Raw genomic sequence first — 27,737 nt, forward strand, 5'->3', positions numbered from 1 at the left:
TGGCCTTTAATTGTACTTAATGTTCAGATATAAAATTTATCTTTCCTATTTAAGTAAATATAAGAAATGAAAACATAAAGAGATATTAATATTCAGCTAATGATTTTTAGTTGCTCAGAGAATGTTCTATATCTACATTCAAGAATATAACATGGCATGACTTATTTCCAAATTTTTAATATTAAACTTAAAAATCTCCAAACTGGTACCATTGTGAAACAACAGAAATTGCATTCCCCCAAAATTATTTTATTCACAATTGCTATAAAAATCATACATTGTGAACATCCTATACAATGAAATATTTCTTTATTATAACTACTTTTTTATTCTGCTCTAATGTCCAATTTCACATCAAGAAACAGTTTTAATCAGAAGCTATAATTGAGAATAAGAAGAGTAATTACAAAATTTTTAAAAAATCAACCACTCTTTTTTCAATAATGAACTAGTTAATAGATTTTTAAAAATGAAAGTTTTTTTTTGTCTGAATGAGAAATTTCCATATGATATATACTGTTACTGTTTGTAAATTTAGAAAGTTTGGTACAAAAGATTATTAAAATATTGTTTATATATAGCTTCTTTCTAAATCAATACAACATAATATCCCATTAAGATGTTATATGTTCAAAACAAATTATTTACTCACGTTCATTCATTTAACCATCATTTAACAAATGTTTGGTTAAGTGTTGCTTTCATAAATCTCCATATTTTAACATTTACATGCTAGAAATGCATTTTTTCTGATTTTCCATTTTCTTAAAGTAATTACCAAGGTAGTCAGAGTATTACATTCCAATATGAATGCTCATTCCATTTTTAACGTATTTATAAAAGGCTAAGCACTGTGGATCAGGGTTGCAAGTCTAATGCCTGCCAGGCTGGTTTCACAAATGCTTAAAGATGGTAGGCCTCTGTCAAAGTAGACAGTGCATGTTCTGGCCAAGGTATTTATATTTTAAAAAGGTAATAGTATATCTGGGTGGGCAAACAAAACCTATTTGTGAGTCTAAGTCAAACCATGGACATCAAGGCTGCAATTCTTTCTTGTAAATCCTTCCATCTGATCCTAACAAAATCTTTGTGGCTCAAATTGTTGTGAGTTTGTTCTGGTCCGTTTCTTTCCAACAATCCTAGAAACTGTAGGAACCTGATTATGCATCCATATGGGCAGAGATCCAAGGACCAAGCGCTGAAGGTTCCTGAAAGCAAACGGTGCTGGGAGCACCTCCGCAGTGTGAAAAGTATAGTGAGAAATGGATATTTATTTACCAAACTGAATTTTGCACCAAAGAATACTTAAGTGTCCTTCAATACATAGCCGCTCAGGTAGAGGATTCAATGCTCTGGCACCAAGAACAATATTTCTAAGAGCATTTCTAAGAGCAATCTCCTGGGAATTTTGAAGAAAATATTTAATTTTCATCTCAAATTAAAATCCATTGCTCATTAGCCTTGGCAATACCCAGCTCTCCCACCACACGCTTTCATAGCATTCAAAGTAAGTTTTCAAAGAGAAGATGCAAGAATGGACATTTGCAGAGTCCTGCAAAGGGCAATATATACATGCATAAAAAAAGAAAATTAACACATGAAACTCTTCTTTCTAGAGAATATGGAATTTATATCAGACGAGGAGAATTTAGCAGAGCTTTGTATTTATAGTATTCTTATCTATACATGACTCAAAGTTTACCTCCAATAAACAAATATATTAGCAGATGCTGCTATGGTTTTATATTCGATGAACTCCTACATATGAATTTGTAGATGTTTCTCTTTTAAAACACACAATTATTTCTTTGCACATGTCTTTGCTAGCGTCCTAAATTTGGGTTCCAGATGATCTAGAAACTCAAGCCCTTCTTCTTCCTGCCGATCACTGCAGCAGCCTACAGAGCCAGCCACAGATCCTTTTCCTTCATAGTTATACGAACGAACGTAGTCTTCAGAATGTTTATGCTCCTCGTCTTGTCCACACAGATACACCTTCTGTATCAAAAGAGAGCACATTTTATTATTTTTTTAAAGACACCTAAACATATTAGCATAAAAATAATGTCTTTGATTTACCTTTTACTGTTTAATTTTTAATCAGAGTGTGTCCTCTAATGGATTCCTACATATAAAAAATGCACATGATTGGTCTGTATTATATTCATTCTGAAAATATAGCAGATATATAAATGCTCCTAGTGAACACATTTATGAAAATTAAAGATATACACATATCACAAAGCTAACTTACAATATCCCCATTTGGACATAATATTTGTACAGTTCCAATGTATCTTTGTAGCTTCTTCACATATTTGGGGGAACCAATAGAGACTATGATTCTTCTGTTTATATATGGTTATATGGTGGCAATAATGTAATACATGTAACTGGCTAGTAGTAACCAATATTGATTACTCTGAACATAAAACAAGGAACTAAAACCCCAAATAAAAGCTAAACAGCCTATGTGGTTGATGTTGATAGCCAGGTCTTCATAACTACACAGAGAATTCAGTATACTTAAAAAAAAATGTTTGAAATTTATGATCCATGCGGCACTCTATACAAATCTTTCACTCCAGGTGACTTTCCCTGGTAATTTGAGGGGGAAAGCCTTCTTATACTTCCTAAACATGTCTACATATGCCGCTTCTAGATAGTTTTGCAGTTTTGTGAACCTTATTTTAAACATTAAACCTTAAAACATAATTTTTCCCTTTGGGTTTGGACCTGAAATCTGTATCTATGATATAATGAAACATTAAAAAGGTGATGAGTTCCAAGTGCCTGAGGAATAAAACTCTGGGGAAATCCTTATGCATAATCATCTTTAACTTGTATGTAATATGAACTCGAAGACACTGGCACTCACTTCGCCAAGCCGAGGTTGGGTGAAGCTGTGCCAGTCGGTATATGTATATCTGCCAGCATCCGTTACTCCTTGTCCTGCTCCCTTGACGGATTCCAAGGTCTGCTGGCCACCTCCTTTGTTGGAATCCAAAGTGTAGCCGCCTTTGACCATCTCGAAGCTTTGCTGTGTTTTGACTCCTTGGCCACCAAGAGTGCCCACAGACATGCTTGTGTCACAAATGTTGGATGTCTGTGTGGGCAGTCTAATATTTGCTTCCTAAAAATAAAGTTAGAGTTATAAAATAAATGAATCACACTGTAACTAAATAATTTGCTTTCATTTATCTTTCTCAACAAAATTCATACATTGAAATCCTAACCCTCCATGCTTAGAATGTGATCTTGTTTGAAAATAGGTCATTACATATGCATTTTGTTAAATTAGAATGAGACCATACTCAATTAGGGTGGGCAAGGTGAAATGCCATTAAGAAGAATGAAATATGAAAATTTGATTTGTGCTGCCATAAGTCTGGGAACTATGATTTTGTGATTCTTTGCAGTCTTATGAAACCAATACAATAGGGTTATGAGGTTCAAATGACTTAATGCATGCAGAACATGTGGAGTTAGTGCTCAATAAACATTAGCTGTTATTATTATTATTACTATTATTATGTAAGAATCAGCTGTTATCATTGGATCACTGTACAATTCATATGAAAGTGAAATCTAATTTACCATCACTTCTTCTCCGGGTCCTTCAGTATTTGACACAATTAAATTTTGCTGGGCTACATCTGGAAAACATTTCTTTACTGTTCTCTTAGCAGTAACACAGAAACAAGTAAAGAGAATGCCTAAAAAAATAAAAATTATGTAAGTAAAATAGTATTTTTCTTCAGGCTGCTATATATTAAATCACCCGTCATGATTTTTTTAAAGTTTCTTCACAGAATTTTTAAAAATTTGATCTCTTCAGGTCATGAAATTTAAAACAGAATATTAACAAACATTTAGTATATAGAGCAGCTCTGTTTTACTGAGATAATGTTATTAGGCAAAATGATAAAGGAATCAATAAAACCTAAGAAGGATGAAGTGAGCATAGTTAATTAACAGGTCACTTCCCAAGTCCAGGATTAACTTAAATGCTTCTCTTGTTTCTTCCACACTGAATAGTAGCTCCCTTTGATTGAAATTTCAGCTAGTATTATTGATAGTTCAAATCCATAGAGAACATGCTCAAAGGGCATCAGACATAAGCACAAACTTGAAAGATAGTTACATAAAATCTGTGCTCAGTTTTGAAAGTGCATGTTAACTAATCACAGTGATACAGGGAGTATCCAGTTTAACCTGAACCTCAACTCAATGAATTAGGACACAGTAAAGATTCTGGGGCAAGTCTGTCAAACTAACTACAGGTTCTGTAGTCAATTAAAGTGATAAAAAAGAAAGGAAAACAGGAGGAAGTATGAGTGGGAAGGAGAGATAAAAGAATTGTGGGCAACAATTTCCATCACTTTTGCATCTTGAAAAAAGCAGTTTGCAGAATGCAAAATCTTGACACTCTTTTCATGCATTACTTTTCCAGTGGCCCACCATATGATCATTTACCACTAACAGTCTTTCTTCCTCTTCTTCTTCTTCTAACAATTCCAATTTTCTTTTTTAAGTTTATTTATTTATTTTTAAGTAATCTCTACACCCAAAGTGGGGCTCAAACTCTTGACCCCGAGATCGGGAGTCATGTGCTGTTTTGATTGAACCAGCCAGGTGTACTTGTTGGAGTTTTAGGATATGGGTTAAGTTGCTTCATTAATAACAGTGAGCATAAACATCTAGTCAAATTTTGGAAGTATTCTTCACTAATTCTTCCTGTGCATAAATTTGGCTGATTAAAAGACTATGTTTTGTATGGGAGGGAATCTTAACCAAACTCTGTATTTTACTTGTGGAAAAATGATCTCAAAGAAGAGAAAATGATCTATCCAGTGTCTCACAGCTTCTTATTGGAAGAACTAAGAATACACTTCTGAAAATTACTTTAAATTTAATCTGCTCTTACTGATATGTGTCCTCTTCTGTGAACCCTCAGTCATATAGTACACACAAGATTTTTAGAAGGACACATTTACCAAGGCTATTAAATAAAGAAGTACCAAATATATATATATATATATATATATATATTAAATATTAGATAAGCCTTCACCTAACACATTCTCAATAATCATACTTACATAACAGCAATGCAGAACCCAAAACCATGGCAAGAATAGCCCATCTCCCAAGTATTACATTTGATGGCTTAACATCTCTCACGTTTTTAACATTCATTTTACAGTCAGACGGGGTTGTACAGTCACATACTTTCACTGTTAACATATGTTTTGCATGTAAACCATGTCTATCTTTTATTATGATAGGCACAGTATAATAGTTATAATCAAGAATTTGCCGCTGATGAAGAATGGCAGTTTTACCTAGAGGGGAAAAAGCAGAATATATATTTACATGACCTTTCAATAGCAATATTATTCCTACTTAGTATGATTGGTGTGGAGTGGGGGCAGAGGGGAGGGAAGGTGCAGAATTTAGCTTAAAGGAAAAAGTCTAGTGGGTTTATTTGTTTGCCTGTTTGTTTGAGGGAGAGACAGAGAGAGAGAGAAGGGGCAGCATACAGCCTGATGCAGGTCTCAATCTCTCAACCCTGAGATCATGACGAAGCAAGATCAAGAGTCTGACAGATATTTAACTTACTGAGCCACCCAGGAGGCCCTCACTTTTATTTCTTAAAAATGACTTAGATTTCTTGAAAAACCAGGAAAATTAATTAATATTGCTCTACACTTACATTAGACTAATATATATGATGTTATTCAAATATTATATTAAAATGGATTTATAGGGACACCTGGGTGGCTCAGTGGTTGAGCATCTGCCTTCAGGAGATCCCAGGGTCCTGGGATCAAATCCCACATCAAGATCCCAGTCAGGGAACCTGCTTCTCCCTCTGCCCATGTCTCTGCCTCTCTCTGTGGGTCTCTTATGAATAAATAAATAAAATCTTAAAATAAAATAAAATAATAAAATGGATTTATATGTTTTCTTAAAAGATATTTGGAATAAGAGTCTAAACATAAATATATTATCCACTGCTTTAAAAAAAGTAAGGTATTATTCTTTCATCTGGGCTGCCAACACACCATCTAGACTGAGGGAGACTTGGAAACTTTGGGACCATGGGAGCCATGGACACATCTGCATCAGCAAACATGAAGCACCCAGGAGGCCAGTGTAATGCTGGTGGAATGCACCACCATAAGATTAACTTCAACAGATATCACCTACATGACTTTTAAAAAGTTGGTATGAGGCATTAGCACTTAAAGAGGAAACAGCTTCTGCCCAACTGTCAACCTTGACAAACTGTGGACCTTGGTCAGTAATAAGACATGGATAACTGCTGACAAAAACAAGACTGGAGCTGCTCCTATCATTGATGTGCTGTGACCCAGCTTCTGCAAAGTTTTAGGGAAGGGAAAGCTCTCCAAATGGCCTGTTACTATGAAGGCCAGATTCTTCAGTGGGAGAGCAGGGAAGATTAAAGGGCATGTGTGGGGGCCGGGGAGGGAGGACAAGACTGTGTCCTGGTAGCTCGAAGCCATGTGGAGGGAGGTTCATTAGATGCAAACAAGAGCTTTTCAAAATAATAATAATAATAATAATAATAATAAATAGCAAGGTATTATCCTTTTGGGGGATCAATAAAATAATTTCCTAAAATGAATATTTACCATAATGAACTAAGGTGAATGTCAAAACCATCAGCCAGTTTAACTTCCTACTGATTAGAAGATTTAGCATAATTACATACCATCCTTTGTTTCTAAATTCCAAAGTTTGTTGGCAGAATTATCCAGAAAGAATTGAAAAGGTGGACCATTCTCAGGTCCATCAGGATCTACAGGTTTGAGGACAGCATAATCCTTAGCATTCTGACAAATTGTCACTTCTTTTTCAATTTGTGGTGGGTGATCATTATTATCTTCCAATAAAACTACTAATGTTCCCGTGCAAGATCTGCCATCTAAGAAAGATTAAAAATAAGATATCCTTCAATTAAAATTTTATTTTCAATATATCTACATTAAGCAGCTGGCATCTGCTTTCTACTAGCCTTCTGAACTTGAATTTCACACAATTTTGGATCACAAATATCATTGCTACAAGTACAAAATAGTAAGTAACATGTCACTCTTCCTTGAAGTTTAATGGCTGTATCAGGTGATATCCTGAGGCTCTTTTTAAAATGAAAAGGTATGAGATGATGAGCGATATTACTACGGAATATCCAGTTGAAAATACAATTGATTTCTTACATCATTCTTTGTGAAGAGCATATGTTCATCTTGAATGTACAAAGACTTCACATTTGGTCATCAATCACTTCCTTTGACTTCCACCTCTGACTCATTTCCTCACATACTCTTTGCTCAGACTTTGTAAAACTTCTCATCAAACCCACTAGGTGCACGCTTTCCTCTCTGCTTTGGTACATTCTGTTGCCACTGCTGGGAATACTTTTCTCTTTCTCTTTGCCTGATAATACTTTATTATCCTTCAAGAACCCACTCAAATATCAAATATCACCTCCTCTGAAACTTGTCGTAACTTCTATGGACAATGGCAGCAATATTCTCCTTTGATTTCTCAGAACACTTTGATGATCGCTGACTCATTGTACTGTGAACATGTTAGTCCTAAGAGCTAAGTCATATTCATCTTGAGAACCTGATGACCTGCCTGGTATTTCTTGGCTAACTTACAACTTCCTATTGATACCTTGAACATAATGCAATTACTATTTTATACTTTCCAAAAAGTAAGCTCTAGAATTAACCTTGGAGAAGGATTGCAAACCATAGCAAAAGACTAAAGAGTCATCATTTTACCATTTCTTAAGAAATAGGATATATATTTTGTTCCCCATTAAGAGAAGCTCAGAACAGACCTACCTTGAACCCAACTGCTTTAGGAGGGCAAAACCCTTTCAGCAAGTTCAAACCATAATACTCTAAATACTTACTCCTGAAAACAATAGAGATCCTGGAGGATGCCACCCTGTCTTTGGCCATTCATCATCACCTCTTAGCTTTGTATTACTGATGCACTGGAGCTGACATTGGGTGGCCTCCAATAAATTGAGCAATCCATGCAAACATGTTTTCCATTAAATTTTGATATGAAAATAAACAAAGTTCACCCCAGGATTTCCTTAAAAATATATCCTATATTTCTAGAAAATTGCACTCACCTGTATCCATCGCAACCACAGAAACATTGTATTGGTCATTTTTAACAAATTTTGATTCTCTATCTAGTACTTTTATAGTTCTCAAGTCACCAGTGTGTTCATTAATTTCAAACCAGTTATCTTCATCTCCTATCTTCTTATACCTAATTTTTAGAAATCAAATGTAAATACTCAAACCAAAGATTGGACAAAATCTCAAAATATATCATTTTGAAGAATATTTTACCTTAAGCCTTCACCACTAAGTGTTTCTGGATCCAACGCTTTGTATCCACGCAATTCTTCTCCAGCAGGGAGGCCATCTTTACTCTGAACAACTTTTACTGGTGGTTGGCATTCAGGGCCCTCATCACTGTCTTTAATTTTAACAGTGACAGTTGTAGTGCACATAGTAGGAGCTTTTGAATTTGCTGCTTTAGTGAATTGTGCTTCATTAAGGACACCAATTTGCAAAACAACTTGGCGATTGACTTCATAGTTCAATGGCTATTCAATAAACATACTTTGGTTAGTCAATTTGTAACATTATTTATGGAAGATTTATAATTATGATTCCAAGTTTGAGCACAAAAAGGAATATCATTTTTTATTATAAAATGTTACCAAAAAGCAGGTGCTAATGTAGTTAAAGACTAATAGTTGACTTCCTATAATAATAAACACTATCAATTGCAAAATTGTTGACAATTCGACCAATTTTTCTTCTCACTTTTCTTCAGAAAGCTCTTGCCTTCATTTTTTTTTTCATTACAAGTTTAAATATTAATAGAAATAAAGAATAAATGTTTGAATAACTCCAAAGTATCATGTGGGATAACAGTAATAACTAAGACAACAGAAGTACATAAAGAGTATGAGAAGAAATATATAAAATAATTAGATTATTACAACACGAGATTTGGTTATAAGGGAGCAGTTACCCTGAGTGTATGCATAAAAATTATAATGATACTATCTAGCAGCATCTTTTGGAAGCACATTATATTTAGGGGTTTTAAAAAAATTTGTTATACATAGGTTTTTATAGCTCCTAATCACAGTGCTCAGTCCTGAACTGAATAATAAGAATCTTGAAACAACAGTTAAACAATTAGAGACTGAATCTATCAAGATAACAAAAATGGACAGCAGGAGAAACTGAGACCCCCTAAAAAACAATCAATAAGAAACAAAAACTCCAGTAAGTAAAAGAGAAAGTGACTGAAAAAATAAGTAAAATGATTAAAGGAAATTCTCTAAAAATCTTAGGAGGAAAGTACAACTTGTGCATGCAGCTTCTAAGAAAATACATTGTCCCTAAGAAATTAATCAAGGAAAATACGTAAAAGGTTAGAAAGAGCTACTGATAGAAGGACTCAGAAAGGAACCAAGTGTCTACCAGCATACCACCCTGAATACGCCTGATCTTATCTGATCTCAGAAGGTAAACAGGGTCAGGCCTGGTTGGTTCTTGGAAAGGAGAAAGGATCCAGATTTAGTTTTTCATTCTGGGTGCCAGTAATTGCGGCTGAATTTTTAAAATCACAAATCACAACCTCAAATATGGGAGGATTAATGGGAATAGCTGCTGAATATTTAATAAATAGTCTGTCTTCTACATCATAAGAGCATGAAGGCAATTGAAAAGTCAAAAGGTTTGATTTCCAGTAGTGATTCTTCCATTTCTGTCTTGCTTTCCATAAAATAAGACAAGTGGGTGTCTAAGATGCCTCCTAAGGCTAATATTTAATTATAAATACAATATTTCTCTGCCTTCGTTTCCCCCATGTGTAGAACAATGTGTTTTGTGCCTGCAGTGTCCATCTTCTAAGAAAGAAGATGAGGGTAAAATAATAATAATAATGATGATAATAATAATAATAAATTTATGTGAACCATTGTAAATAATTTCAGCATTTCATTGCAATTCTCTAGTCATAAATATACAGAAATTACTATAGAGATATACAGTACATAGGATATAGATATGTAGATGATATGCCCAAGTATACATTAGTATTTTTTAAAGTATTGCCTGATTGTTTTCTTTTTCTTTTTTTTTTTTTTGCCTGATTGTTTTCTTGTTGTTGTTTACCTTGACTACACACAAGACTGCTTCATTCGTATTGGGGTCTGTGCTAATTTTGAAGTTTCCATTTTCATTTCCCTGTAGAATCTGGTAGACAGCCTTTGAGTGAGGAGTGTTTGGCAAGTCCTGGTCATGTACCGCCATTCGTAAAATCTCGACATCAATTCTGTTTTCTTCTACTTCTGCAAAATACTAAAACAATTTCCTCTGGTTATTATAAATTCATAGCTTTAACAATCTGATTTTCTACTCTAAAACTTACACTTAAAGAAAAGGGAAATAAAATGATATGGGAAGGAGCAATCATATATTGGAAAGAATTTACAAATTTAATGCATTGCTTACTTCTCTCCTCCTAAACTGCTTTTTCAAATCTTATCCATTCTTCAAAGACTAATTCATGTCTTAACTCCTAAACTTTTCTGAAATCATTCAAGCCCTCAGAATTGTCTCTATTCTGAATCTCCTCAGTATTTACCGTCTACGGTCCCTCTTATATTAACATATTAAGCCTTTAATATTTATGATAATTAAAACCTACATTGATTTCTTATTATTACTGACTTGTTACTATGCCAATTTTTGTTTTTAATTTCCTTCTGAATCCCTAGCAAACATTTTAAGGAAAAAGTTTTTCCTTTTTTGAGAAATTAAATCACATTTTTCCCGTTTTCCCTTCAAAAAAGAAATACAGTTACAGAAGCATATTATATTAAAAGACTTTAAAAAGTAGTAAATCATAATCTTCTAGAGATAAGATGAATTCATGGAAGTATGATAACCTGATAGCTATTGGAGTACAACAAATCTTGATTATCTTGATTCTAATCCCAGTTTTTCCTCTTACATGGTCTATATGTATGAGATCATAAGCAAGTTATTTAACTGACTTTTCATTTTCCCAATAAAATATGGGATACACGTATCCTTACAAGCAGTAGGGATTCATATAAAACATTGAATAAATGTGCCTATCACTGGAGGTGGTAATAGGCACCACCTTAACTTGTTCTCTTCCTTAACTTGTTCTCTGGTAGAGACTGATGAAAAAATGAAGATTACTTACTAAAAGTTCAGGAAAGAAGAGCCATTTCCTGGAAGTATCATCCTATATATATATTTCTTGTTTTGTGTAGAGGGAAAAGTTCACTCATACATGATGTTGAGAGAATCTGCATATAAATAATGGGAGGGCCACACTGTACTACTGACGTCCCAGCAAAGCAGAAGATATTCAGCTAGTCTCTTTTTCATCTTAGGAAGTGGAAGTGCAAAGAATACCAGGGAGAGAGCCTCTTTTCTTGCGCTCCATAAAATAAACTTAAATCCAAGGCATCCAATAACAGACCTTGGCATCCAAGAAAACAATGAATACATAACAGTATCAAGCTCTTCCATGACCAAGAGAGTAGCTTTTATCCTAGCATTTAGAAATAACTGCTCCTTCAATTATTTTTACAGAAATCATATTTTTGGCATGTTATCTGTAAGTGGTAGCTCTCAAAAAACCAAAATATGTAATCTCACAGAACTATCAAATAACTCGTGTTTTTTTGAAAAAGTAAATGAACTTAGAGAAATGAATACAAAGACACACTTACAGAAGTTTCAGTAAAATATGGTGGATTGTCATTTTCATCATCAAGTGAAATAGTAATTGTTCCTGTATTAAATAAACCAAAAGGTTGGCCCCCCATGTCTCGCACTTCCATTATTAACTTGTATGTATCACAATTCTGAAAAGAAAAGAAAAAGGTACATTGATGAACGCTTCTATTTCCTGTAACTTTAAATTCTCACAGCCATTGCTTAAATTCTGATTATTTCACATTCATTTTTTATTTATTTATTACCAAAAAAGAGGTATTTAAATATAAATACAGAACAAGAGACTGGCTAGTCAGTACAATAGAAACTTGATATGTCTAACATAATATTTCAAAATTTAAAGCTATTTCATATTGACACATCAGATCAGGTCAATGATCTTAAGTGAGAACTTGTCTAATATCTTGTACCTTCCCCCACATCTCTGTAGAGATGAAGGAAGTATCCAGAGAAGCCCTAAGCACGGCCTGTACAGAAGCGAGTTGGAGAGGTGGCCAAACTCCTCTGGGAGTTCATTATCAACTTAAATATAGTTTAGTGACTGTAAAATTAGTTAATCAGTTCATTACTTCTCTATCCAGTAAAGGTGTAGTTGTGGTGATGACACCTGTATCTGGATGTATGGAGAAATGCTTTGGATGATCTGGGATTTGCTGTAAGATTTTATATTTCAGACGAGTATGCAGAGTGTCAGGTTCATCAAGGTCTATGGCGGTCACTTGTCCCACTGAAGTTCCTGTTCAGATAAATCCCATATTGTCAACAGTTTAAAAGAGCAATATAACTGAATCACAAACAAACAAGGTATGTTTGTAGCATATTCTCCCCAAAATGACAAGTATACTGACTTTACAGATAAGCGGAGTGTCTTAAAAGCTCTCCCGAGCTCCAAGCTCCCCTCACCGGGAAACTTCAATTATGTGGGTATTCTGAATAACATGATTTATATTCCACATGTATGAGAACATCCACCCCACCCTTAGGAAGACTGTTTCTCAAATTCTTCCCCTCAACCCATCATCCTAGTTCACAGGCCACTTTTGGATGGGACCTTCTTTGCATGTCTTATTTCTTTTACAAGCCAACTTGATAATATTAGTTAGAGGAATAGCACAGCTTTGAGTATGATAACAAAGATTTTACACCTTGATATTTTAATACATGTGCTGAACTGTTAATATATGCAAGTAATTATTAATATATGAAAAACAAACATTGTGTAGCTGTCTCAGTATCACTTGGACAATATTTACAGCCCAGAAATCCAAGTATGAGAAATGTTGTATTAGCAAACCACTGACTGTGAAAGAACAATATTAAACATGCATACCTACAAAATGACAATAGAATAGAGGAGGCATTTCTTGTAACTTTTTTATTTTTAAGATAAACTGGATAGGCTTACGCCCATTAATGCACCTAGGTCACAATCTTGGCTGCCTATAACATCAAACCAGTTTAATTTTTTAAATTTGTCTGGAAAACATGCCAAGTAAGCAATGTGTATATTGTTATAAGTCAGATAAACATCCATGAGATGATGTATTTCTGGGTCCTTGAAAACATATTGAAACTTTGTAAAGATTCACATTATATTGCTTTATTTATTTTTATTTTTTTAATTTATTGCTTTGTAAATGCATCTGTGACACCTACGTACATGGTTAAAACAGAAAATATGAATAGCATTTGTCTGTCCACATTCATATGCATTGTGGATTAATCTAACAAAGTTAATAACTTCATGTATTAGCTGCCTTTTATATGTGAACAGCAAAAATGAACACCAAAAGGTTTGCCTTTGAAGAGTATATGAATAGTTTTAGATAGAATATCCTTGACACTCGAGCATTTTTAAATGTTTTGCATAATTGTGTTTAAAACATTAGTGAGGAATTGAATTGAAGCAAAAATCTAGTGTTTTCCTAAGATATGAACTTACCAGTTCGACAATTTTCAGGCACATTAAAGATCGTCACCTTGTTTTCAAAATATGGAGCATTATCATTATCATCTTCAACTTTGAATAGCAAAGGGAGTGGGTACTCTGGGGCATAACCGTCTGCTGTTGTGGCATAGGCGTAGAGCTGAAAGGTAGACAAACACCATCAGCTTGTTCTCAAATGACAAATTATATACAAAATTAAGCCTAGCAGTTGGGGAAAGACATAGTGTTTAAAAAGTCATCCACAAAAGAATATGTGACTAAGAACTTATGCGACGAACAACACACCAGCATAGTGGATGCTGTCAAATGGCTTCAATCTCTTACAGCGTTCACATTATTTATTTTCCCCACCAAGTACCATACACCCCAGCTAAATGAGGCTGCTCCCTTCTCTGAATTACCCGCCTGCCCTTCTGCTTGTTAGAATATATGTAAACTTCTGTCAGTTATGCTAATAACAAGTATTCTTTTAATTTATAAAAGATATGATTCCATTTATCTATGGATTTGCATGTACAGGTAAAAAGAATTAAAAATTCTTTACCTGCATTTTCTCATTATTCTATCATAAACATATTTCTTGTGTAATAAAAGTACCTATAAAATCATATACACACTCCAAATATCATCTCAGAATGATATATCTTGGTCCCAAAGGCCAGGATTTAATGTCCTTTTTTTTTTTCAAAGACCATCAATTTATTTCTGCACTCTTCTTATGTGGTTTTTGCAGAAGTGCTCAATAAAAAGTTGTTGAGTTAAAAAGATTTTCTTTACTGACAGCACCAACTAAACATGCTCAAGGTGGATTCTCTATTAATTCAATCCTTCACCAAAATAAATTCTTCCATATTTTCCTTCTGTAATCATCTTCCAAAATGAACCAGGGTTAAAATTCCAGGTATCTACCTCCTTCCTGTCCTTCATTAGCCTTATTAGACAGTTGCCAAGCTCTAGAGATTATGATAGTTCTGTGTCTCTGCCACTCATTATCTCTTTTTTATTCCTAATGCCAACATTCTCATGAGACTCCAAATGTATCCTACATATTATCCTACCAATTTTCCTGCAATTGTTCTAATTGAACTTTTCCAATTTCTGTAGCATTCAAGTCAGATTCATTTCAACAAAACACAATTTTAATCATGGTATTACCTAATCAGATTTCTTAGTGATTTATGTATCATCTATGAAAGTAACCACAAAATCCCCACTGTTGTGTTAAAAGATGAACATTTCATCTTCACCATTCATCTGGAGGGGAAGAAACTTCCACTCCAACCTTTGGGATGGGAGATATTGAAATGACCATGTTCTCTCTGTTACCCGATTTACTTTTCCCCAAACAACCCCTCGGGAGGCTTTTTCAGTAATAAAACTCATACTTCAATTTCCATCAGTCTGATCACTGAATCTTATTTCTCAATAAATTCTGAACTCAGGGATGGAATACAGGGGTATTCCAGTTCACCACCCGCACCAGCAGCACCCTGATTATCATCACCACCACCATGTCCAGATATCACACTCTTCAGCCTTCCTATCAACCTCTTCTTTTCCCCTCATGTTTTGTATGAATTTTTCGTTCTTTAAACTGCTGCTATTTTGAGATTTTTAGCTACAGAAAACTATGAAATTGTTTTATGTCTCTATAAGATTACAATTGTCCTCAGAGATGAAGCCTGAAACATACTGATATATTTGTGTGCTGAAGCACCTAACATAGTGCCCTGGTAGGTAATTCTTCAATAAATAGCTTTTCACATTCAATTTCATTCATCTTTCCTTTTTAGAAAAACAAACTACCCCTTACATAGGCCCTTTGTAAAAATTATTATGAACATTCTCCATAGAATCACTTGTAATGAATTCTTCTACCTTTTCACATTGGCATTAAAATTTCTTCCTATCTAACCTAAGTCCATCCTACTATAATTTACACAACATTACACAACATTGCTAATGCTTCTCTTCATTAGAAATGAAGATCATCTGGTTCCCACCATATAATCATTTGTAGTTTGAAATAATAGTGTTTCCTGGTGTTTAACAAGTAAATACCATTATCTCAAATTCCATGGATTCAGATGAGGTGATTTTGTTTCAGGTACTCCTTCAGGTACCTGGTTTTATTTTTTACTAATAATTAGCTGAGTATCTCCATCTCAATTTCAAAATAGAAATCATTAGTATAAAGAGGATGAACTAAACTATGATTATAGTTAAACTTCAAAGTATAGCCTAAATCCCTAGGCGAATCCATTTATGTTCCAAAGAAACATAATTATAAATACTTTCTTATTTACTCATTAAAGTAAACTCAATAATAGTAATGGTTTTACAGTAAAGTTCACATTATTTAATACTGAAAGCAATAATCATAATTTGAATATTGTTAAAGAAGTATAAAGAATATTACACTTTAAAATTAGTCATATTTTTAGCTGAGTTAGAAGAGCATTATTTAAATTTCATGTGTATTTTTGATATATATGATTTATATATATATATTTTTTTTTTGAAACATATATGATACATGTGTATCCCTTGAATTCTTCTGTAGCTTGAAGAATCTCATCTCTTTTAATCCTTTTTCACAGCAGTTTGCTGATTTTTTTTTTTTTTTTTTGGAAGATCCAAACAGTTGCCAACTGGGGTGAGAACTTTAGTTTGACCTTGTAAAGAAAGATATCCAGTTTATACTGGGAAGAGGTAGGGAGAGCAGTGGCACCAAAGCTGAGTAGGTACAGAATGTGATTAGTAACATACATGTAAAGATAGTAGGAAGACCTGTGTGGCTGAAAAGAAACATGTTACAAGATAATAAGGTTCTGGTTGCATAGGTAAGGGACTAGACTGAAACCAATTTTTCCCAAAGTATTTACAAAATATACAGATTCTCCTCAACACTCAAAGAGAAATAAGTTTAACTGCTTTCTTTCATAGGACAAACTGGAATTATTGAAGAAAATCCTCTTCTTATACAACTATTCTATGAAAAGCTTGGGAAAAAATAGCCTCATACACATCCCTGAAAGATTAGATGAATTCAATGGTTTAAAACAAACTCCTCAAACTGCAATAATGGTGTGACTCATCCAGAAAAATATTTACAAGCCAAGAGTAAACGATACAACTTGGGGAAGAGAAAGAACAGGAGCACAAAATATATTGAATTAGATCCACGGCAACCTGTGCCAATAATCAATGAAATCAAATTATTTCAAGCAAGAATAACTGAATAATACAGAACATTTATATAGGTAATATAAATACAAAAAAATTGGGGAATCCCACCAAAATTCTGTTTTGAGGGCAAAATCCTAGAGTATGTATATTGTGTGACCTACCCCTAGAATATTTTTAAAGAGCTGTACGGTTCACATGCTGATTTCACCAATATTTAGTTTAAGTCTTTAATGACTGCAACAGCTCTAAGGTATGTAATACAACTATTAGTAATAGCCCATGAAACAGAGAAGGATACAGATTCTTAAAGGTTGTGACCTGTCCAAGGCTAACAGAAAAAGTGGCAGATATGAGGTTCTATTCATTTCCAGAGAAATAAGCTTTCTAGGGCAGCCTGTGTGGCTCAGCAGTTTAGTGCCACCTTTAGCTCAGGGTCTGATCGGAGACCCGGGATCGAGTCCCACATCAGGTTTCCTGCATGGAGCCTGCTTCTCCTTCTGCCTGTGCTCTGCCTCTCTCTCTCTCTCTCTGTGTCTTTCATGAATAAATAAATAAAATATTAAAAAAGAAAGAATCTTTCTAATATAAAGCTAATAAGTGAACTTGATTTGATAAAAGGACACCTGGGTGGCTCAGTGGCATCTGCCTTTGGCCCAAGGTGTGATCCCTGGGTCCTGGGATTGAGCCCTGTATCAGGCTCCCTGCAGGGAGCCTGCTTCTCCTTCTGCCTGTGTCTCTGCCTCTCTCTGTGTGTCTCTCATGAATAAATAAATAAAAATCCTTAAAAGAAAAAAGAAATTGATTTGATAGAAAAGCAAAGATGTATTATTTTAATTTATACCTCTACGTTGACAGAGAAGACTCCCATTCTCTATTGCCTCAAGTGATTTCCTAACTTGTATCATGTTTACATCTGGTTGTTATACTTTCCCTTATGAATCTTATGAATTTGCAAGTGGTATTTCTTAATATGAACTCAATCTTAACTATGTTCATTGGAACTAGAGAAACATGAGCCAAACTTTAAGCATAAATTCCAAACTATTTTATTCCTTTTGTCCTTTAAAAGTTGTTAAAATGTAGCTAAGTAACTTTTTTTAAAAAGTAATCTCTACTATACATTTATCAAACATTTATTTGGTTTCTTGATCAAAATGTTTGCGATAATGCTTAACATATTTCTCCTATTAGAGTCTATGTAAGCTATTTTCTGAAGTAATAATTTGATATTATTATGAATAAGGTATGCTTATTCAGAGAATTTGGGTGGAAGCATAAAATTATAAAGAAAATATGTCATTCTAATCCAACCATTTATTTATGAAATCCCTAAAGTGGGACATTTCTGTTGTTCTAAAAATTTCACCACCTTATACCCTGTTTTGACGTCCTTAGGATAGGGTCTTCACTCCCCATGCCCCACACAATCATTAACTTCTTTCATCACTGCCTTTGTGTGGCTACCAGTTCCTACTTATCTTTCAAATAACTGCTAAGTTGTTACTTTCTGGACTGTCCAAGTATGAGATGATTTTCCCTTTTATATACTCCTTTAACAAAGAGCTCTTCAATTATACTCACTTATAATTCAAGAATCCAAGTGCTTAAACAATTTAACTCACCATCTTCCTGAAACTCATTGTGAATTTCTCCTGTATGTCAGATTAGACATCAGAACACAAAGGAGGTATGTGAAGTTCGAAACAAGAATAAAAAAAAGGATTTAATTTTCAGAAGGGCTAGACTTTTTGTTTGGGTCAAATTAGGTAGAATAAGAGGAATTGGTAAATCTATTCTGGATTACTAAAGAAATAAAACAGTATCCAAGGTTCTCATGGTTGGAGAACAATCAGAGAAAATAAAAGAAAAGCACAATATTATTCAAGAGGTGAAAGCAGTGGATCTCAGTCTTAGGATATGTTTAGAATTACCTTGGGTGATTTCAAATTTTCAGTTGTTGGGGCCTCATCCCAGAACAATTAAATTAGAACTTCTGGGAAGTGACCCCAGCATCAGTATTTTTTAAAAAGTTCTCACGTGTACAGTCAGGATTGAGAGTAACTGAAATCTGTTATTATATGGAACTTCAAACTCAACAAAATTCACTCCTATTGTCCCAAGATTATACAGATAAGAGCCTGTCTGTCCTTTAAAGTTTTGTCATTATATTTTATATAGCTTTTCTCCCCTTTTCTTCCCTTATTATAACTATTATCTTTCCTTATCAGTTACACTAATAGAAATTTGAAGTTTACACTATCCATTAACAATATTTAAAATATCAAATCAAATAATTGATCCTTCCAATATGTAAATATGCAGCACTGAAAATATATAAACAGTAACTAAAAAGAGAATTCTGAATAAATAATCCCATAATCTTACTGGAAACTGTTCATATTGCTCACGGTCTATGCTCCTTGTACAGAAGATATCCCCCGTGTCCTTATCTATGTAGAACAAATTGAAGGGCTCTTTGTCCACTCCTGGTCCACTTATGGAGTAAAAGATGGTGTAGTTCTGCGCAGCATCAGATTGGACCTATAACATTAAGTGACGATTTAGTAAAAGAACAAATATGCTATAATAAACATCTCCAACCTACTCTGTGGTGATGCTTTAATTTGTATCACTTGCTCTCTCTCCTATTCACCTAGTCTGTCTTTCCTCTGCTTATTTACCCATCATCTCCCATATTTTTCAAGTTCTAATTCATATTCTGCAATCTGCAAAGTCACAGGCTGGATCATCTATTTGATCTCAAATTCTATTGAATTATCTGTATATTTATGGAAAATCTTGGAGTTGACTATACCTTCACAATTCCTATTCACTTAATTCTTATTCCTTTATAAAGTATAGTGACAATTTCAGTGGTTTTGAGTTATTTGGAATGGAAACATTTCTGATTTAAAAAAGCAAAAATAATGCAACTTTCCATCCACAATTAATTCACAATTTCAAAGCCAACCTTTTTTTTTTTACAGTCCAGCTATCTAGCAGTGATGCCATCTTTTTGATAAACAAAAATACTGGTCTTTTTCTATGAGGACAAGAGTTCAGTAAAGGGACAATTGAATTATGTAAAATCTGTAGGCATATCCTCTGTCCAAGAATGCTAAATTCTGGTATTCAGGAGACTCTGGATATAGATTTAAGAGCATCAGAAACCAAAATATGAAACTTGTTTCTAAATGCTAAATATGATTTCTGGAGGAAAGTGACAAAATACATTGATTTTTTTTTTCTAGTTTTGGTGAATGGATGATCCTTATGAGTACCAACAGGTTAAAGCCCTGATTCAATTCAAATGGAAAGTTTTAAAAATAAATAAGTAAAACCTCTATTACATAACATCAAATGAGGTAAAGTGTACCTGCTGAACATGTTGTGGAAATGGACCTAATGAGTTCTCCATTAGTGAACAGGGAATAGGGGCCCATCGTCTCTTGCTGCGCTTGAGAACTGTGTCTTTGGTGTGCCTCTTCTTGGGAACCTGCATATGATGAGAGATAAAGAAATATAGCACTGCCTAACATCAGGAATGTGATTTTCGCATGTATATCAACATGATGAAAATAAGCAAGGGTTGTACATAACGATATCATAGATAATACCCAAACTGTTTCATTCTTTGTTAGTAAGATACATACACGCACACATAAGAACCAGTTTCATCTGATTTAATCAGTTAAACAACCAGAACTTTGTGGGGCATTGGTGAAAGATGCCATCTTGAGACATATAAATCCCCTAAACATAGATAATCCACTAATAAATACCTAAGAATTGATTTTATTCCACTAGGAGTGGTACAATCAGTATTTAACACTAGCTACAGTACAAAGCATTTGTATAACTATACAAAGACAGAGATCAGCATTCGTTCAGGTATATCCTATTTTATGTGATATGGAAACTCTACAATATTATATAATGTTTCATAAGCCTTCTCCTAAATTTGTAATATATGTAATGCATATTAATATGCAGGCATATTCTAAATGTGGTGAAGAATTATTTTAATCAAAAGGAATTTAGCTGGAGAAGTCTCTCATAAATTAAGTTACTTATTAATAAATTATTTCACAAGACTTAATTGATTGTGCAGAGTTTGCTCAAAGCGAGATTTGTGTGAATTTTGGTAACCTCTCCCTTCCCACACCTTGACCGCTACCACTCACTGCAAGAAAAGGAGCCTAGAGCTGGAACATTCAAACCAGTCTTGTGGACTGGCTATATTTCATTCTCTGAAGACAGGGACCCCGTGGCATTTTCTATGAAGAGGGGAGCAAGCTTTAGATTATTTCTTTAAAGAGACTGAGACCCACAGACACTTGAGAGAAAGCCACTGAGGGTGGAGTGCCACACCTCCAACCTAAATCAATTTTCACTGCCTTTTAGACCTACCTGTTCTTCAGGTTGGTTGTTCTAATTGCCACACCTCAAACCACTATCTGAAACATTTGATAATCTGACTTTGCTTCCTGGCTACAGAGCTGTTCCTTCTTACACCATTTTGTAAATAGCTCCACTCCTCTTTAAAACAGTCTGGTATTTCCATAGGTTGATTAGAGGTGGAATAAACAAATGAGTGAGAATTTGGGAACCATGAATTTAACGTGGAAGGAAACATATGAAATGAAAGACTCTAATAAGCAGATTGTTATGTTTAAATCCTTGGCCTGTATACCTTCTTTCCTCTCACATCCAGTACAATTTCTATCTTTTTCTGTTCCTGGCTCTGGCTGTCTGAAGGAAAAATGGAAAAGCTCTTCCTTTCAGAAGACAAAATGAGGTCATGTGTTGTGTAAATGGAGCCATCTTCTAGAATCCTGAAGTCAGGATCGCTGGACAGGATAAGGCTGGCTGACTGGAAGCACTCCTTCAGATTCACTGCAGGGAAGACAGCCACAGTAATTTGTAAAATAAAAGAGGGAGAGAACAAGTTTTACAGGAATGACAACTGAGAGTTAGTAGATGACAAGCATAAAGAGGGAGGTTATGCTTGGAATTTGTTGAGTACCTACTACTCTGAGATTTAGCGGCCATGAAAATTAAATAATTAAATAAATGAGGTCATAGTTTCCATTATTTTAATCATAAGATAATTTGTGAATAGATATAAATTATTTTCTTAGTGTCTTTGGATTTATTGTTTCTGCTTTAACCTTTATCTATGGATATGTGTATATATATATGTACATATATATACATACAAATATATATACATATATATATACATACAAATTTACCATTTTATTTAAAGTGTAACTGTATGATATGAGTAGATTTGAAACATGTTTGCAGTAATCTTTGATAACTACATCTGTTGCAAAAAGTAAGAAAAACAGTCTATACTTAAGTAATACTTATTATATATTTTTATCAAAACATTTCCTTTACAGATTCATATTTAACATATTTAGCATATTGGCTATGTGTCTATAGAGTATAGATGGGTATTATCTTTTAAGTATTTTCAGAAGATATAAGGCAATGGATTAATTTAAAACTTCAAAGCACTGGGCAAAATGATGTCTGTCTTGAAAAGGATAGCACTTCTGTATTCAAGGTGTAAATTCCAGGCCAATGAAAAACATGATAAAAAGAGATGTGACTCTTGCACTCAGAGCAATCAACCTACGCTGAAAGTGAAATTAAGACTTGTTGAAATTTTATTTGACTTTCACAAGCTATTCCGTGTAACAGATCACATAAATTCTTGGAGGGTACTTGTTCATCATAGACAACCTCAAGCATAAATATTATTTGGGGGCATTTACATTTTGATACGTCTGTTTTATATCAATTGATTAAAGAGCATTGGTTTGGAATTTTGGCAGCAAATTCATTGATACAGATTAAAATATGCTTCTGGCTTTTGTGCTTTCAGTCATTTGAACTAAGCTAATTTAGCTTTTTGACGTTTGCTAATTTTTCTGGCAAGAAAAGTATACAACTAACTTGGAACTTTAATTGTTTCTAACCACTACCAAAAAACAAGTAGTCCATCTTTCATTTTATCTTGAATTTTAATGCCAAGTAGCTATTTCATGGCTATATCCCAAAGTTTACAAGAGCAGCCTGAAGCTAAATGCAGCAGTTAAGACTATGAAATTCTTAACACCATTTCTCACCTTTGCCTACAAGTGTTTCAGCCTGAAGATGAGAAGGAACTTGAAGAGAAATTTTCTGACAGGCATCACAAGATAATATTAAAACCTCAAAAAAACAAAAACAAAAACAAAACGAATCAGGAATTATATTTGATCTCAAACTTTCACATTACAGTTTTGTCTTATGGGTAAAAAGGTCGATTTTAGAAACAAATTTATCTTCTAGTCCTTCAATATTTCTCATATTTATTTTATTTTAAATATTTATTTATTTTATGAGCGAGAGAAAGTGGGGGGGGAGGGGACACAGAGAGAGAGGGAGACAGAGCCCCAAACAGACTCCATGCCTGACGCCAGGAGCCTGAGATCAGGATCCCAGCTGAAACCAAGAGTCTGATGCTCAACAGACAATGCCACTTAGGTGCCCCCATATTCATTTTGAAAGGGAGAAGCAAAAGAAGTGGCTTTAGGGGCACTACAGTCATTAAGTATTAGTGAAAAATTAAAATGAACAGTAATTCTTAGAACCCAAATCATATTGTTATCATTTCAAAATAAATGGGTTACAAACAATTGATTTTACATAGAAATTGTCATCGCTAAGGCCATTCATAAATGTCACTCTGATTTCTTCACATGAAGAAAGTATTTAACTTTGGAATGTAATGATCACATATTTGTACACAAATCATCATTTCCACAGCCCCCCAAAATTTGAGGTTGTAGTAGATTAAGGCTAGAAATCATGAGGATTTTTTTAACCTCTTAAAGAACAGCACCCACAAATCTTCACTTATCTCAGATCACTCCTGGGACTGGCTTGCCAGTCCAAGTCTAAGTGATCTCGAATAAAAAAACTAGTCTAAAAAAATATAATTCAAAATACAGAGAGTAGCTTTCGATAGGGTAAAGATCTGTAATTAAATTCAAGACACAGCTATTGTTTTAGAAAGCTAGGTAGTTAAAGGAAAGAAGATAAATTACCTGGGGAAAAAATAAGTTGTTAGCTTTAAAATGTTGACAATTTCAAAACACAGTTTGCTTCTTTTCCTTGGCATTTTGTATTTATTTGCTTCCTCTTCTGTTTATCAAAATGACTGCTTTTTTGATTACTTAAATATAAGAAAGAGCAGAGCTAGATTTCCCAGAACCAGGTCAGTTTTATGATTAATTTTTCTGAGGACATATTTCTAGAGTTATGGGATCTATTATTTGGAAGAAAGAAAGAGGGCATTATCGTCCATGCTCCAGAGTGTGTACTTCATTTCCAGCTCAACCAAATTCTATTGGCCATACTGTGTCAGCCTATTTAAATAGTTTGTAATTTTACAAAAACTCTGTTACGAGGATAGTACCAAAAACTGGAATTTAAAAAGTCAATGTGTATTCACTTTATTAATTAAATGCCTTTTAATTTAATTAATTAATTTATTTATTTTATTTTTAGCCTCCCTGTTACATGTTTTCACAACTCCCCCACATTTCCTTCCTGGAATGTAGCATAAGGCTAATTATACAGTCATGCAATGCTCTTTCTGTTTCCAGGCATCTGTTCCATCTGTAAGCTACTAAAGGCAAAAAACCACAACTGTCTTGTTCTCTGTAACAAACTCAGTGCTCAGCACATGATAGATATTTAACAAATAGTTGCAGAACGATTTTGATGAAATTGTATTCAGTTTAACTTAAATAGCCACTGTTTAAAACATAAGACATTATTACTTATTTGACTTTTTAATATAATCATTCCTAATGCCAAGGAATAAAGTAAATTATATCCTGAGAATTCTCTGAACATAAAAATTCTATTACTAATGATCTAACTATATGATGTAAAAAGAGTATTTTATAAAAAAAGAGTATTTTATAATTAACAAAATACACATACATATGCACACATCCATATATGTATATATCTATGTGTATACATATATCTAACCTATAAATACACACCCACATTATTCTCATAGGATATAGTCACATTCCCATTCCCACACTGATCTTTCCTTCCTGCCCTAGGACCTCCACTTCTTTGCTTCTGCCTTTGTAGACAGAGACAATGGAGATCTCCAGAAGTACTGTTTCAGTTTTTAAGTTAAATTAACAGCTTAATAATTTAGAGGGAGCTGGGGTCAGATATCCTTTTAGCTATTATGGAGGTTAAGGATGGATGGGCAAGGGATGAACCAAAGGATACTGGACACAGCAAAGACCAGAAGCAAAAGAAATCTAGAGGAATCCCTCAGAAATCTTTCACCACATTCTGGGCACCTGGGTGGCTCAGTGGTTGCACGTCTGCCTTTGGCTCAGGTTGTGATCTCAGGGTCCTGGGACAGAGTCCCACATCTGTCTCCCTGCAGGGAGCCTGCTTATCCCTCTGCCTATGTCTCTGCTTCTCTGTGTGTGTGTGTGTCTCTCATGAATAAATAAATAAAATCTTAAAGAAAAAAAGAAAAGAAATCTTTCACTGCATTTTGCCGGATACTAATAGAAGGTGGTCTCTGAGGTTGTTGTTTTTTTCCCCCCAGGCAGTTACTGAATGAGAATATAACCATCAACCCTATATGGACAAAATGTTTATCCCCATATAGTTAAATATTTAAATTCTGAAAACATAATTTGAAGCTAAAATACTTTGCTAATTCCCAGCTCAGAAATGCCAGATGGAGATATGGAACAAGTTCCCTCTTTCTCATCCCGACCAAAGAAAAACAGCACCTGAGGACACACTTACAGAGCTCTGAAAACCCTAAGTAGAAGCCAAGTTAATGGAATGTTTTCAATGATGGACTCATTTTTCTTTATTGTTTTTCTCAAGTTAAACCCCTTGTTTAAACTAGGAGTTCTGCTCTTCTCTTAGCTCCTGGTGGGTAATGTGAAAGTCCTGGATAATTTGCATCTTCACCTGGACTTCTTTTCCTCTTCTTGCGGCTCAGTGGAACTAAGCATATAAAATATCTACAGCTTATTTAATGACTACTAACAAAAGCAAACCTCAGAACCTCTGGGCCAAATGCCCGAGGAATGAATTCATTCCACTCCTCCTTAGGAAACACCACAGTAAGACTGAACAGGGGATTCCCTTGAAAAACTGCCATGTCTTGGCAGTGAGCACGTGAAGAATAAACAAAACACCTGCCATCCCCAGGCCACAGGTCTCTCAACTCTTGAATTTTTCTCAGCTCTGTTTGTGTTTTCCCAGTCGGTCTTCTCTGCCTTCCACTGCCACCCCTACTCTCTTTCAAGCCCAAGCTGACGGAGGAAGCACGTAGTGACATGCTCAGAATTCCCTAATCCTTTGGTTGTTACTCACCAGGAGACAGAAAAGGAGCTGCTTACAGAAGATGCTCCCTGAGGCAGCAGAGGCCACAGCCATCAGACGTGGTCCCAATGGTCAGGGATGGTGGCTGGATAATAGGGCAGCTTGGGATGTACAGGGTGGCTTAAGCAGATTCCCAATGGCTGGCACCTGTGCAGGATAGGCTGCTGCCACCTTGGCGCAGCTGAGCTGGGTTTGGAGGAGTCGGGAGGCAAGTGACAAAAGGCAGGAGAAATGCTTTCCTCCTATTCCCAGGTCAGCCTTCCTCCTTCCAATTCAATTACCTCTGAATGTGAAGAGGTTTTCCTACAAGTGGGGAGGGTGGGGTACAAAACACCCCAAAACCCAGTCACTAGCTCCTCCTCATGGCTTTCAAAATTTCTCCTGCCACTTGACACATAGGCAGAAGCGGGAGGGAACACCCTCCATCCTCAGCCCTCCTCCCTTTCCCCCCAGGTTGATGCTTCCCAGTTATTACCCACTCCCACGTCCTCCCCTCCTTCTTGGCCTGATTAACCTGCCTTGCCCCTGGGTACAAACAGAATGGTGCACAAACTCCATACAAGGAAGTGGTGCCTCCTTAGCTGCCTTTTTGGCAAATCAGGGGACACAGGCGTGTGTAATCGCAGCCACCAGAAGTTATCTCCCCATCTAAGCGTTTAGGTCTAGGTGTTGTCTGCCACAGACAGCTCCGCACTTCGCGGGAGACCTTGCGCTCCGGCTCCAGCAGCCACGTCGCTGGGCTGACTCCCCGTCACCGTCTGTCCACGATGCTTTGGTCTCCTAGATGCCACAAAGAATTTCGCAGAGTGTACATAGACCCATAAAAGGGAATGAAGAAATAGCCGGGATATAATTTTTATAGTATTCTTTCTGCTACTCATGAGGCAACGTATCATTGTTTGAGAACAACTATGGCCTGAGACCTGCTCTCTTTCCAATCACTCCATCCATCCTAATCACCTGTACATTACACGCAGCCTATCCCAGTCTAAAAGGACCATATTCCATGGAGTTTCGTTTCTTTTAAACACTAATGAATGACGCTGGCAAGGAGGACTGCAGCCTCATTTCTCCTGAACTGTGAGTTCAGTATCGATTGCACCCATCAGCAGTGATGGGCATTAGGAATGGAGGGTAAATACTTTCAAATGGTAATTGTTTCATCTGGCCTATGGAGAAGGAACTAAAATGCATATTTCCTGAGCCACTGCTAAGAACCAAGAACCATGGCAGGTATTTCAGTGAATCCTCCCAAACAGCCCCAGCCAGGGCTCCTTGTAGAAGATGAAAGTTATGTGATCATC

The 27,737-nt window shown here is 35.1% G+C and overlaps 1 protein-coding gene across 1 annotated transcript; it reads right to left on the reverse strand.

The window, feature by feature from the left end:
• Positions 1 to 499: 499 nt before the first annotated feature.
• DSC1 (desmocollin 1) lies at positions 500 to 26,487 on the reverse strand. The gene is made up of 16 exons (XM_041767472.1): positions 26,425 to 26,487; positions 23,133 to 23,217; positions 21,686 to 21,888; positions 20,369 to 20,488; positions 19,378 to 19,533; positions 13,798 to 13,942; positions 12,425 to 12,591; positions 11,849 to 11,983; positions 10,254 to 10,439; positions 8,406 to 8,665; positions 8,180 to 8,322; positions 6,740 to 6,952; positions 5,103 to 5,345; positions 3,598 to 3,716; positions 2,879 to 3,133; positions 500 to 1,998 (listed from the first exon to the last, which is right to left on the reverse strand). The coding sequence occupies exons 1-16, from the start codon at positions 26,485 to 26,487 to the stop codon at positions 1,801 to 1,803; spliced, it is 2,691 nt and encodes an 896-aa protein (XP_041623406.1). The 3' UTR covers positions 500 to 1,800.
• Between the last annotated feature and the right edge of the window lie 1,250 nt (positions 26,488 to 27,737).

This window comes from Vulpes lagopus, chromosome 1 (assembly GCF_018345385.1).
Source record: "Vulpes lagopus strain Blue_001 chromosome 1, ASM1834538v1, whole genome shotgun sequence".
Taxonomy (NCBI): Eukaryota; Metazoa; Chordata; class Mammalia; order Carnivora; family Canidae; genus Vulpes; species Vulpes lagopus.